Source organism: Heptranchias perlo, chromosome 1, assembly GCF_035084215.1.
Source record: "Heptranchias perlo isolate sHepPer1 chromosome 1, sHepPer1.hap1, whole genome shotgun sequence".
Classification (NCBI taxonomy): domain Eukaryota; kingdom Metazoa; phylum Chordata; class Chondrichthyes; order Hexanchiformes; family Hexanchidae; genus Heptranchias; species Heptranchias perlo.
In genome coordinates this window covers 163855025-163870273 of record NC_090325.1, presented here as the reverse complement: position 1 = coordinate 163870273, position 15249 = coordinate 163855025, and the positions used below count along the sequence as shown (strand labels likewise).

Genomic DNA, 15249 nt, shown 5'->3' with positions numbered 1-15249 from the left:
GTAGTATCTATTTTAATTTTGTAGTTTTAGGCTTAGCATTAAGGTGTGTGAGCAGGTAACTATATTTCTAAAAATGCAGCTGGTCCAGAGAGTCAGGTTTCTTGGGAAATAGGATCCTATATGAGGAAAAATAAAATTTGCCACTAGCTGTGATCTAAAATATAAAGATGGACACAGTCGCACCATTGATAATAATCAGGTCAAATTTTGACCTCATATTTCAGCATCAAACACTCAAGCGCAAGCACTGGGTGAACTATTAGGTTTGCAGCACTGGTATCAAAATTGGGTGAGACAAGATAAACCTTTAATGCTCCGTGTATAAATTAAGTATAAATACACTTCAGTTTGCAATTCAATTTTTTTCTTGTACCAATATCTATCTTGCACCAATATCTATCTTGCATATCAGGATTTGTTACACTTTTGCAATCCTATGGTGCTTATTTTTATGGCATCATGAATGTTAAAACTAATATGGGGTGATGAGGGAGTGGTGGACATTGAGATATCTCTCCTTCAAATTTAATACTGAGCCAGCAAATTTCAAATATGTTGTTTTCTTTTCCTGGGGCTAGGTTCTTCACCAATGAAAGACATGTGTCTATTGTTAACCCTTCTCCCTCACAAATCCCTCTGTGGGCCGAGTGCGTCATTTGAGGGGCCATGACATGTGGTTTTGGTCTGAAGCCATTGCCAATATGCTCTGGGCTGCCAAGAAGTGAGGTTCCTTCTGATATTTCCTACCCTGATCTGCAGAGAAACAACTGTGGGGGTGATTTTCAACTGTTGGCTGCCTGTTTTTCACCTGAAAAACAGGTGGCTGACAATTGAAAATCAGGGGAACACCGTGGCCAGCCCATTGCTGATGCAATTTTCAGGCAGGTCTGTAAATTGGCGAGCAGCCCACCCACCTGAAACAGATGGAAGACTGCTTAAAATCCTGATTGCATTTTTCAGATACAAATGTATGGAGCGTGCACAGGACTGACTCCCCTCTGCCCACAGGCTCCGACTGTCAACCGGCTCAGTGTGGAAACTGGCCGATTCCCATCCTCCCAGAACTAGCGGACTGCAACGGGGCACCCATGTCAAATGGTTCAGGCCTCACGCTGACAAGAATGGGTGGGCAGAAGATCATCCCCCTCAGTTTCCACCCTTTGCTTCAGTGTTGAGATCACAGTTGAGATCAGGAACTCAACGGAGTAGGTGCTCAAATTATGTTTCTATAGTCTGTACCGGAAACATTTAATAATACTCTAACTTCCTGGCAGGCAATCCAATTAATTTCTTATGCAAAGTGTAACTGGACTATCAGGAGGGAAAAAGGGAGTGGAAGCTGAGTGTTTCTTTTGAGGGAGGAAGATCAGGAGCATTACCACTAGGCTGACCTTTATGACAATGGCTTGGAAGCAAAGCTGGCTGTCCACACAAATGCAGAGGAATGTGGCTTGGGGAGGGTTTTATGAGGGAAGAAAGGATAGATAAGATGATTCAGTGCTTAAGTTGAGGGAGTAAAGACTCACTTTCCGGTACATCCATATCATAAGGACCTTATGTATTAAGGTCACAAATATAATTTTTGTGAGCCTTGCTTTAATTACATCATTACATGGAAACTTTAACCAAAAAAGGGGTCTGAATATTCTATGGATATAAGTGATTATATTCTGAACACTGTATTTCAATGGTGCACAACATATGGGAGTGGGCTAAATCTGACCCATCAGACTTTTTGGACTGGCGTAAGAAAGTCCACATCAACCAGTTTTATTGGTCCAATTGGTCTGTTTTCCTAAAGGCATCTCAATAACATATGTTGGATACAGCAGTTTCAACAGCCTACTACATCATGAATCAGCATTCGCATACGATCATTTCTGGAACCATTATCTCACGCTGAGGGCTGGGGATGCAGATAAGCTATATTGACAAAGGGAAGAAATAAAGTGAAAAGCTGATCTGGTACTTTACTAAATTGAATATACTGGTAGGACTTGTATTAATACTTGCTATTTTCAATACTATCAGTTTCTCAACTTGAACGTACCTTCATGGGAGGTACCAAGTGGAAGCTAGGCACTTCCCCACTGTAGAAGCATGGCTAATTGGCCATTGAGTTTCTGGTGTATCTAGTCATCACTTCAATAATCATGTGTTAACTCTTGAAGGAGGCTACATTCTTGTTTCTGAGGTCAAAATAGTTGTGCACTACTCCTCTACTTGCTACATCATGGAAAAATAAGCTTCACATCTAATTCTATGATGTGAGAATCAAAACTCCTATTTTGAGCCACATATACATTTTCAGCCACAATCACTTTCAAGTGTAGAGTTGTGTCTTTGGTGCAAACGGTGCTATTAGTTTTGTGTAGGCAGGGCAAGTAAATATTTAGAAATTTCAGGTATCAGTTAATGAAGGCATACTGTGTAGTAATCCTAGTAACTACTCCAATACTGCACCAATGAACCAAATAGGATATTGTATAAGAATAGCCTATTTCATAGACAATCAAATAATAGTAGAATTTTGGCCAATGTTATCTACCATATTGTTATTTCTCTGCCATGGTATTTCTACAACAAACATTAATAACGAAAACTGTTCTTGTTCATCATCAGACTGCTTTGGCATAGGTGGCCAGTGAGCAAAAACTCCAAATAGGCACCTGCTTTCCAAGAACGAGTTTGAATCCAAAGGGAATTATTTAGGTACAAATAGTTCTATGATGGAACAGATACTCTAGAATGAATTGAAACACAATGACATCCTAAACTTTAATTTGTTCTCGACCCATTATTCCAGCAAAGAACCTGCTAGAACTACACTATATGGCAGCCTTCTGATGATGAACAGAGAGGAACGGTGCATTGAAAGTTTACAGTCAAGATTTTCCCTCAGCATTTCTCCTCATTGCATATGAAACACTTCTGCATTTGGATTCTTGACCAGCCAGGTACCAAAACCATGATGCACCAGCGATGATTTCAGCATACCTTTTGCTTCTTGATAGGATTTTGCCATCATCTGAAAGGAATAAAAAATTAAAGGAGATAAAAAGAAGAAGAATATGAATGCTGGAAATCTGAAGTAACAACAGAAAGTGTTGAAAATATGTAGCAAGTCAATCAGCATCTGATAGGGAAAAGACTCATCAGAAGCTGAAAGGACATACCCAAAATATTAACTTGGCTTTCACTTTTGGATACTGATTGCCAGTATAGTCTCAATATCTTCAATGAAAAGATTCATAAATGCCTAGTAGCAGCTGTGTTTTTTCAAACAATCAAGCACTTTAAAATCAGTTACTTTAAAAAAACAGATTAGAGATTTTAATCGTGTTGAATATCCAACATAATGAATTGCAAAATAAACTACTTCATTCTATCCGAAAAGTGTCCAATGTACAAATTGACTGGTAACTCCTTCAGTGCACCCCTTCAAATATCCCGTCACAATTTCTATGGGATATTACATTAAAGTCAGATTTTTTGTGAATTTGGTTATTAAATTTAATACATTTTATAGGAACCAATATTCACTCTTTTAGCTGCCACCAGAACACGTAGCAATAGTCGGATGCATTCTCTATCACCACCCTGATCAGTCCAAGCCTCAGCCTCTTATGCCTATATGAAGATTCTGAAACCCTTTTTTTTTGGAAAGAGCTCTCATAAAATTGAATGGGTAGTCACTAATGTTATTGGGATATATACATCCATCTACTTCCAGTCTTTGCTGAATATTTATTGTGTTGGTACTCAGTGTGGTTGGGTGGTAGTAGGGGAAGAACACAGTCCAAGAATGGTGTGCAATCACAGCAGCAGCATTTCCAATACCAAGACCAGTGCACACAAGGTTTCCTGTAGAACCCTATAACTTTTACATCCAAGTCCAAGTAGGAAGAGAAGTGTGCTTACCCCAAACTAAAGTTACCCTTTAAGGCCAAACATCACTAATAAAAAACAGTTGCAAGAACCTCTTCTTAAAAATTGTACGTGCTGATTTATTTCCTCAGAACAACTAATACTGATCATGGAACTGCCTTATTGGCCAATAAAAAACTCAATTCAAATAAACAGTTTACACCTAGATCTCTGGAACACTTCGAGTTACTGACTATGGAGTTCATCTCAGATCAGCCATGATCTCATTAAATGGCGGAGCAGGCTCGAAGGGCCAAATGGCCTACTCCTGCTCCTATCTCTTATGGTCTATCTCCCAGTGAGCTGGCACTGGCCAGGAATTAGTCAGGGTCTACTACCTCAGTTATTTTCTTCCAAGTGGTGGGAGCCATTAAGTTCACCACAAGCAGTAAACTCTCATTTTACATGTTAGATCATAGCAATGTCTGGATCAAGCTGCTAAGAATGGATAAAATGATTGTTGCTCTTTTTTTTAAAAAAGAAGACATTTGTAGGCTGAGTTATGCAAACAAAGAAGATCTCAGATTAGATCCATGGTCTGTTCTAAGTTAGCTCATCTCTGCCAAGGTGATAGTAGAGGCACTACAATTTGCCTCAGTGAACTAGATGGGCAGAGGGGAAGAAAGTCAAGAGACAAAGCTCCCATTCCTGACTAACATCTGGTACCCTCTTTTGAAAATGTAGGTGTGGCCATTTAATGAGGACTATATCAGCTTTGACATGTTGTCTATTTTTGGTAGAATAGGCTACCACTGCTCACAGTGAAGGTTGACACTTGAATAATGACCACTTGCAACCCAAATAATGAGTGTTTGCACTTCAGTAGGCAGTCAACATCTTCAGGAAAGGACGATGGTGGGAAAATTGGAGAGAGAAATAACAAATTGCAAGGCTGCACTACTGCCTTGTTGAGAATGAGGCTCCAGCCATTTATCAAGGGTAGAATTCCAACCGGAGTTCTTCCATTACTTCCAGATTTGACACTACTTTCAACACCCTGTCATACCCTCTAAAATAGGACACATGCTGACACCAATAGAACTATCCCTTCATAACAAAAAAACCCTCCAAGCCCATGTGTTTGGCTTCTACTACTTGTTATTCTCCATGACAACAGAACATATTGAGAACCTGTGTAACTATTTAGAACAAGACTTGAGCCACTTACTACTGTAGAAGGGATGGACCTCTAACTGCAGTACACTGTGAGGGGACCAGTTCGGAATCCTCAACTGGACATATTTCACCTCACATACACTTCACAAATTCCATCCTATGGATGGCACTGCAACTAAATAAGCACTCTGTTGTACATATTCTAGTCATGCACCTTATCCTTCATAGACAAAGATCCCAGAAGCTACTGAGACCACAATAGGCCAAAACAGTCCCTAAACCAAGCCAATGATTAATTTATCTGCTCCCAATATGAGAAGGGTCCCCCATAGACTTGCCCAGTTCTTGCTTCTAATGGCATGAAGATACAATTCACAAATGTGGGGCAATTGGACATTCCAATGTGGGACAGGTGAGTACTGCATCGGTTGTGCATGGAATTGGGGAAACACCACGACATGAGAAACCTCGGGGTGGATTTTGGTTTGCTGTGGTAATCAGGTGGGTGGTGGGCTTTGCAATCGCACCACCCGCTGGATCGCACCACCGAGAAGCTCAAACCATCTTGGATGGTCAGGCCTCATTCGCATACAGCCAGTGAACTTTGAGCGCCGGGAAGGGGGACACAGGGACCAGCAGTGGGGCCAGAGTATTTTTGTTGGGTTAGAAGGATCAGGAATGCTCCTCCTAGCTCCACAAGAATGGAAGAAAAACCTTTTTTGGCTATTTCTTGAGCTGCCTGCAACTGTTCCTACTGAGCCGAGAATGCCCATTGGGACATGAGAATTGCATTGGGGTCCTACAATATGCGTGAGACTCTTAAGAGTTAAATACTTAAAGAAGATTCTGCCTGACTTGGGCGGGAGCACTGGCAGCCCATTTTGAGTTTGAGCTTGAAAATCGAATTGGAGAGGCCTCGTGTGGCCAGTGGACGGGACTATTATTTTTCAAATTTTCCTTTGCCAACATCATGTTTTCCAGCGTAAAAGGGGCGATAGGCATACAAAAATCGGCTCCCTTATTACAAGACCATACTACCTCTCCACCCCAGCCAGAGGCATCCCTGGACTATCAGTTAATCAGCAAGACTCTGTTTTCCACTGCCAGTCCAGCACCAGTAGAGTCTATCTACTGTCCAAACTCTACCGTCATCCTCTGTCTAGTGGGTCTCTTGATCCAACCAATCCATGGCTTTCACTATCAAAATAGATTCTACCCTGTCAACCGTCAATATTAAGTGTTAATGAAATGTAGAGAACTTTTGCAAGATCTTCACTATATATCTTTAAATACCATGTAATGTAACTATTAACATGCCACAGCTGAAGAAAGCTTGTAAACTTTGCTGAATTCAATAAAAACCTTTTAAAAAGGTCTAACTTTAAGCCCTTTATGTTTATGTGCATGGGGAACTTATGTATGTGGTTGTTATTCATCTCCTGCCGCTAATGGAAAAATAGGCTCACCACTACCTTGTATCACTATAGATACAAATTTTAGAGCTCGTCTCAGTAACTCCTTAAATTCAGTTCTTAAGTTAGATAACCATTTCATCTTTAATACACATTATGTACACATTGTTGTAAAACATATTTCATTTTTACCCCAGCAAGTGTGGCCTGAACTTGTCATGACATAACTAAGGCTGGATATGTGGTTAGGTGCAGCAATCTAATACAATGACTTTTTACTGAGCAAAAAATTATAATTAATATAAATGTGACTGTGAGATGCTTGCTTAACCAGATAGTAACTTTACCTTTGCTGCATGATATGTTGGAACTGCAGACAAATCTTCTCTATTTGCTTCTTTAGCAACAAGATAGAAGCGACTCAGCATGGCTGCTTTGCATAAGCGACTGGTCATGGAGGTACCACTTTTAAATGGTGAGCTTAAAAACACAACAAATGTCACTTTTTCAAAAGGACAATAAATATAGTTAAATCAATGTATAAACACTACATCTAAGTTTTATATTCAAAACAGGTTTGCTTCAGTAGGTAAAATTGAGTTAATTATATTAGTACAAGTTCAGCTCTGTGCATATCTTCAAATAACGTCCCAGAAATTGGCGGAAAGGCGCAACGCGAGTGACATGAACTGGACTTTTTACCTCACTCTTCTATATTTGTGCCACAAATTGTTGAAATTGCAAATTGATAATGGCTTTGAACATAAGAACATAAAAAATAGAAGCAGGAGTAGGCCATACAGCCCCTCGAGCCTGCTCCACCATTCAATAAGATCATGGTTGATCTTCTACCTCAACTCCACTTTCCTGCCCTATCCCCATATCCCTTGATTCCCTTGAAAAGTTAATAAAATTCCCCATCTCTCACCAGAACCTTTGGCTCACTGGCCTTTTGTTCTGTAACCGTTGCCCTTAAAATTAAACAACACTGCTGAGAGAAATATGAAGAATAACCACTGTAGGCAAGATCTTCTGCATGATCTGACAGAAATTCAGTCTCTACATACATATAGGAACTGAAGTCCACTAAGAATTAACTGCCACTGTACTTCTGCTTTGGTCAGGTGATCTTTCTCAGTGCACTGTGTATATAGACTTGTTCTAAATTAAAATGTTGGTTATTTGAATAAGGCAGCATTGAGACCTTGGGGGGAATTTTAACCTCCCACGATAGGCGGGACATTGGCGGCCGGGTAGGCTAAAGTTTCAAAAATCTGAAACCCGACCCCAACCCGCCTCGAATGCGCTCACTTCCAGTTTTAACAGAGGTGAGTTGGGGGGTGGGCGAGTGTCCTGCTCTCAATGAGGCTACATGCTTCAGATTTTAGCAGTCTTTCACATTTAACGGCTGCGGGCTGGGTTTCCCAGGACAGCTGAAGGGAGGTGCGAACAGTCGGATCCAGCAGGTAAGTGCCTTTCCAGCACTGCTTGTGGGCCAGGAGGAGCAAGAGTGCTTCCCAGGCTAACCTGCCAAGGTCAGCCGAACATCACCACCCCCACCCCACCCCCCACAACAATTTCTCCCCTGACCTGCAATCTCTTCACCCCCCTGCGATCTCACTCCTGACCCACAATCTCTTCACCCACTCCCCAATCTCTCCCTCTCTCCTCTCCATTCCCTAGCTGCGGTCTTCCTGCCCAATAGACAACCAGCCAATCTGGAAACTGAAAAAAAAAATTTCAAATGAGATGAAATTCGGCAGGACCTCCGCGTTATTCGTATTTCCGTGTTGCTATAACACCCACCCCCTTGAGCACCAAGACAAGAGTGATATAACATACAAATAAAAATCTTTAAGCAACATAGGTCAGATAGAGAATTGAGAAGTAGGCAATACAGGAAGCTCTGTGCGGGGGGTGGGGGGGGGTTGAAATTTTTCAGAGAGTGAATTACAAAGAATATATAGCACAGAAACAGGCCATTCAGCCCAACAGGTCCATGCCGGTGTTTATGCTCCAAGTGTGCCTCCTCCCACCCTTCTTCATCTAACCCTATCAACATATCCTTCTATTCCCTTCTCTCTCTCTCTCTCTCTCTCTCGTGTTTATCTATGCTAGTCACCTCAACTACTCGTTGTGGTAGCGAGTTCCACATTCTAACCAATCTCTAGGTGAAGACGTTTTTCCTGAATTCCCTATTGGATTTGTTAGTGACTATCTTATATTTATGGCCCCGAGTTCGGGTCTCTCCCACAAGTGGAAACATCTTCTCTATGTCTGCCTTATCAAGTCCTTTCATAATCTTAAAGACCTCTATTAGGTCACCCCTCAGTCTTCCCTTTTCTAGAGAAAAGAGCCCCAGCCTATTCAATCTTTCCTGATAGATATAACCTCTCAGTCCTGGTATCATCCTAGTAAATCTTTTTCGTATCTTCTCCAGTGCTTCTAAATCCTTTTTATAGAGTGGAGACGAAAACTATTCACAGTACTCCAAGTGTGGTCTAACCAAGGTTCTGTACAAGTTTAGCATAACTTCTCTGCTTTTCAATTCTATCCATCTAGAAATGAACCCCAGTGCTTGTTTTGCCTTTTTTATGGTCTTATATCACTCTGTTGCTAGTTTGTGATTTGTGTAAATCTCTCTGCTCCTCTACCCCATTTAGATTCTTATTTTCCAAGGAGTATGTGGTCTCCTAATTATTCCCACCTAAATGCATCATCTCACACTTATCTATACTGAAATTCATTTGCCAATTACATGCCCTGCAAGTTTATTAATGTCTTCCTGTATTTTGTCACAGTCCTCCTCAGCATTAACTATACCCCCTAATTTGGTGTCGTCCGCAAATATTGAAATTGTGTTTCCGATTCCCGAATCCAAATCGTTTATGTATATAGTGAACAACAGTGGTCGCAGCACCGATCTTTACGAAATAACTATTTTTAACCCTTACTCTCTCTATTCTGTTTTGTAGCCAGCTTGCTATCCATTCTTATACTTGTCCCATAACACCACAAGCTCTGACCGTAGTCATGAGTCTACTGTGCGGTACCCTATTGAAGGCCTTTTGAAAATCCAGATACATTACATCTACTACATTGATAAACTAAAAAGTTTAGACAAGGGCAATGATCTCTTCCCTTTCTATCTTAAATGTCTTTACATCTTTTTTGATCTCTTCTTCGAATGTCATGCCCACCATATTAGTCTCCCTGGTGAATACTGAGGCAAATTAATTATTTACTATTTCTGCGATTTCGCTGTCATTGCCAGTGAGTTTATTGTGTGTATCCCTTTGTGGCCTTATCCCGATCCTGATTTTCCTTTTGTTATTTATGTGTCCGTAGAATTTTTTTTATTCGTTCATGGGATGTGGGCGTCGCTGGCACGGCCAGCATTTATTGCCCATCCCTAATTGCCCTTGAGTAGGTGGCGGTGAGCTGCCTTCTTGAACCGCTGCAGTCCGTGAGATGAAGGTTCTCCCACATTGCTGTTAGGTAGGGAGTTCCAGGATTTTGACCCAGCGACAATGAAGGAACGGCGATATACTTCCAAGTCAGGGATGGTGTGTGACTTGGAGGGGAATGTGCAGGTGTTGTTCCCATGTGCCTGCTGCCCGTGTCCTTCTAGGTGGTAGAGGTCGTGGGTCGCAGGAGGTGCTGTCGAAGAAGCCTTGGCGAGTTGCTGCAGTGCATCCTGTAAATGGTACACACTGCAGCCACGGTGCGCCAGTGGTGAAGGGAGTGAATGTTTAGGGTGGTGGATGGGGTGCCAATCAAGCGGGCTGCTTTGTCCTGGATGGTGTTGAGCTTCTTGAGTGTTGTTGGAGCAGCACTCATCCAGGCAAGTGGAGAGTATTTCATCACACTCCAGACTTGTGCCTTGTAGATGGTGGAAAGGCTTTGGGGAGCCAGGAGGTGAGTCACTCACCACAGAATACCCAGCCTCTGACCTGCTCTCGTAGCCACAGTATTTATGTGGCTGGTCCAGTTAAGTTTCTGGTTAAAGTGACCCCCAGGATGTTGATGGAGGATTCGATGATGGTAATGCCGTTGAATGTCAAGGAGAGGTGGTTAGGCTCTCTCTTGTTGGAGATGGTCATTGCCTGGCACTTGTCTGGTGCAAATGTTACTTGCCGCTTATCAGCCCAAGCCTGGATGTTGTCCAGGTCTTGCTGCATGTGGGCATGGACTGCTTCATTATCTGAGGGGTTGCGAATGGGACTGAACACTGCAATCATCAGCGATCATCCCCATTTCTAACCTTATGATGAAGGGAAGATCATTGATGAAGCAGCTGAAGATGGTTGGGCCTAGGACACTGCCCTGAGGAACTCCTGCAGCAATGTCCTGGGGCTGAGATGATTGACCTCCAACATCCACTACCATCTTCCTTCCGCTGACAGCGAAGTGCTAGGTATGACTCAAGCCACTGGAGAGTTCTCCCCCTGATTCCCATTGACTTCAATTTTACGAGGGCTCCTTGGTGCCACACTCAGTCAAATGCTGCCTTGATGTCAAAGGCAGTCTCTCTCACCTCACCTCTGGAATTCAGCTCTTTTGTCCATGTTTGGACCAAAACTGTAATGGGGTCTGGAGCCGAGTGGTCCTGGCGGAACCCAAACTGAGCATCGGTGAGCAGGTTATTGGTGAGTAAGTGCCGCTTGATAGCACTGTCGACGACACCTTCCATCACTTTGCTGATGATTCAGAGTAAACCGATGGGGCGGTAATTGGCCGGATTGATTTTGTCCTGCTTTTTGTGTACAGGACAAATCTGGGCAATTTTTCACATTGTCGGGTAGATGCCAGTGTTGTAGCTATACTGGAACAGTTTGGCTAGAGGCATGGCTAGGGCTGGAGCACAAGTCTTCAGCACTACAGCCGAGATGTTGTCGGGGCCCATAGCCTTTGTTGTATCCAGTGCACTCAGCCGTTTCTTGATATCACGTAGAGTGAATCGAATTGGCTGAAGACTGGCTTCTATGATGGTGGGGATAGCAGGAGGAGGCCGAGATGGATCATCCACTCGGCACTTCTGGCTGAAGATGGTTGCAAACGCTTCAGCCTTGTCTTTTGCACTCACCTGCTGGATTCTGCCACCACTGAGAATAGGGATGTTTACAGAGCCTCCTCCTCCAGTTGGTTGTTTAATTGTCCACCACCATTCACGACTGGATGTGGCAGGACTGCGGAGCTTTGATCTGATCCGTTGGTTGCTCAGCTCTATCTACAGCATGTTGCTTTCACTGTTTAGCATGCATGTAGACCCGTGTTGTAGCTTCACCAGGTTGGCACCTTATTTTCAGGTACGCCTGGTGCAGCTCCTGGCATGCTCTTCTGCACTCCTCATTGAGCCAGGGTTGATCCCCTGGCTTGTTGGTAATGGTAGAGTGAGGAATATGCCAGGCCATCAGGTTACAGATTGTGCTGGAATACAATTCTGCTGCTGCTGATTGCCCACAGCGCCTCATAGATGTGCAGTTTTGAGCTGCTAGATCTGTTCTGAATCTATCCCATTTAGCATGGTGGTAGTGCCAAACACGTTGGGTGGCATCCTCAGTGTGAAGACGGGACTTCGTCTCCACAAGGATTGTGCGGTGGTCACTCCTACCAATATTGTCATGGACAGATGCATCTGCAACAGGTCGATTGGTGAGGACGAGGTCAAGTAGGTTTTTCCCTCGTGTTGGTTCCCTCACCAACTGCCACAAGCCCAGTCTGGCAGCCATGTCCTTCAGGACTCAGCCAGCTCGGTCAGTAGTGGTGCTACCGAGCCACTCTTGGTGATGGACATTGAAGTCCCCCACTCAGAGTACATTCTGTGCCCTTGCTACCCTCAGTGCTTCCTCCAAGTGGTGCTCAACATGGAGGAAGACTGATTCATCAGCTGAGGGAGGGCGGTAGGTGGTAATCAGCAGGAGGTTTCCTTGCCCATGTTTGACCTGATGCCATGAGATTTCATGGGGTCTGGAGTCAATGTTGAGGACTCCCTGGACCACTCCCTCCTGACTATATATCTCTGTACTGCCACCTCTGGTGGGTCTGTCCTGTTGGTGGGACAGGACATACCCAGGGATGGTGATGGAAGAGTTTGGGACGTTGGCTGAAAGGTATGATTCTGTGAGTATGGCTATGTCAGGCAGTTGCTTGACTCGTCTGTGGGACATCTCTCCCAATTTTGGCACAAGTCCCCAGGTGTTAGTGGGGAGGACTTTGCAGGGTCTACTGGGCTTGGTTTGCCTTTGTCGTGTCCAGTGCCTAGTGGTCCGATGCTGGGTGGTCCGTCCGGTTTTATTATACTTTACTTTTTAAAAAAATATTCCTTGATAATTTAACTTCGTGGTTTCTTTTTGCCTTCCTAATGCCTTTTTCTTTAGTTTCAATTTTGCCCTTATTACTTTATTCATCCATGCTGTGTCATTACTGGCCAGTTTGTTCTTGCTTTTTAGTGGGACCTATTTCTCCTGGACTCTATTGATCACTGTTTTAAATGTTTCTCACTGCTGTTCTATTTGTTTGGTCAGTAAATATTTCCAGTTTATTTTCCTTAGTTCCATTCTCATCCCCTTAAAATCAGCGTTTTTCCAATTTATTACTTTGGTTTATGTCTTTCTTACATCCTTCTCAATTTTTATCTTAAACCTTATTATGTTGTGATCGCTATGTTCCTCTACGCTTACTTTTCTTATCTATTCTGGTTAATTTTCCATTGTTATATCCAGCAGTATTTTCACTCTTGTTCAGCTTTTTACATACTGGGTGAGAAATGAGTCCTGCACACATTGTAAAAACTCCATTCCCTGTACCTCTTTACCTACCTCTTCTTGCTAGTTTATTTGGGGGTAGTTAAAATCTCCTTTGATTATTATTCTATGCCCTTTATTCATTTCATATATTTGCTTACATATTTCTTCTTCTACCTCCTTTCCACTATTAGTTGGTCAGTAGTATACTACTAGTAGCGTGATCAATCCCTTCTTATATTTTATTTCTATCCTTCTGTTAGTTATGTCCCTTTTATCTACTGCCATTATGTTGTCCCTAATTAGCACAGCTACTCCAGCAACCCCCTTCTTCCTTCCCTATTCTTTCTGATTAAGTTATAACTTGCAATATTTAGTTGCCAATCCTGTTCTTTATGTAGCCATAAAGATGACCATATTTACAGTAGGTATATAACATTTTTCCTCAGTCACTCAACGTCCACACGCAAACAGCAGTATACTAAAGCATTGCAGAAACAGGCAAGGAGATCCCTAAGATTTATATTCTCATATCAGTTTGCAGCACTGGCCTGTTAAAGGGCTTGTCATCTTAAGCTATCAGATCAAGACAACAATGCCTAGCAGAAGCGTATAAATTATGCGCTTCACAGAGAGCTTAGACAGCAATCCACCAAATACCTGGAACCAAAATGACAGGGCAAGGGATTGATGACTCGGTGTAAAATGAAAACTTTGCAAAACAATAAAACAGGGAGGAAGAAACAATTCACCTTAAGACTAGAACAGAATGAAGGTAAGAGTCTGTGCTGTAAAACAGAAGTGAAAAGAAGAAAATAGTGATATGAACTTTTTTCCAATGTGGGAGACAATACAGAAATCTGGTGCTGATAACAGCTGAAAAAGAACTAAGGCGTAGCCCACACTGAGGTCCTTTAACAGTGTGGGAGATCACTTGAGCTTGATACAAAGATCTTAAAGGGGCAATATTGTAGGTGATCTTCCCCCAGTGTGGTGACAATGTGTTAACTGCAGATTAAATGCATCTGGAAGAATTCACACTTATGGGCAGCATGCTTTTCTCCCAGCATATAACAGTGATAGCATTTTGATGGTTATTTTGTAACTGCAACAATTCTCTAAGTATCACTGCTCCAACAGGAAGAAAATATTATCATTAAGTTCCCTATAAATATAATTAAAACAGACTTTTGTTACTTAAGTGGTGTGACTACAAGTCTGAGAGAATTTCTGGTGCCGATAGGAGCTGAAAAAGGAGTGGGCTTGATCAAAACCAGGAACTAGGTGACAAACAGGGGAGGTGCACACCAATATGCAGTGACGAAGTTAATCAGAAATGGGAATTAAAGGAACTGAGGGGAGTAGAGGTGGGACTCACCACACAGGCAGTTTATCAGAGTTGTTAATTAATGCTACCAATTAATGGGAAAGAAAGAACTATTCTGGATACATATCCAGTATGAGAACACATCATATTTGATATAATGAGAACAGCCTAGGCTATTCAATGTAAAATAATTGAAGTAGCAAGCATTCTGATTCTGACTGGAGTGCTACCTTGGAGTGAAACCCACTGCACTAGGAGATAAACTAAACTGAAATAACCAATTTATTCAAACAATGTAGTTGCTAACAGTATTTTACCTTTCGGCGATCTTTCCAGTCATACCATTCACCACTTCTACTAAACCATCTGACTGAGACCAGTTCAGACTGAGGGTTTTATGAATAGCATTTGGCTGGGAGGGATATGCAGCTTCTGTAAGGCTTATTTGCGGTTTGCTGACAATGTAGAAGTTTGGAAGCTTTGAAGTCAGTGAATCATCTACACGCTGTTTAATTGCAACCTCCACACCTCGTGTGTCTATGCAGTTTGCATCACCTGGAAGATCAAAACAAAATATGATTTTACAAGTATTTGAATAGGTAGTTTTCATCCTTCATTTATTGTAATAATTAAGTTATAGGTAAGGTGCATACTACAGATAAGAGTAGACCTAAACTGAAGGGGAAATCATTGGGAAGACTTTTAACAGTCTTGTAAGGCA

The 15249-nt window shown here is 42.3% G+C and overlaps 1 protein-coding gene across 1 annotated transcript in view; it reads right to left on the bottom strand.

Moving 5' to 3' along the window:
* Window positions 1-2775: 2775 nt before the first annotated feature.
* The window catches only part of adad1 (adenosine deaminase domain containing 1 (testis-specific)), a 110123-nt gene continuing 97649 nt past the window's right edge, over window positions 2776-15249 (bottom strand). Inside the window, exons 10-12 of the mRNA XM_067970967.1 lie at window positions 14846-15083; window positions 6803-6935; window positions 2776-3028 (exon numbers count right to left, since the gene is read on the bottom strand). Of these exons, the coding sequence (XP_067827068.1) occupies window positions 2912-3028; window positions 6803-6935; window positions 14846-15083 (488 nt within the window). The 3' untranslated portion in view covers window positions 2776-2911. The remainder of the gene's footprint in view (window positions 3029-6802; window positions 6936-14845; window positions 15084-15249) is intronic.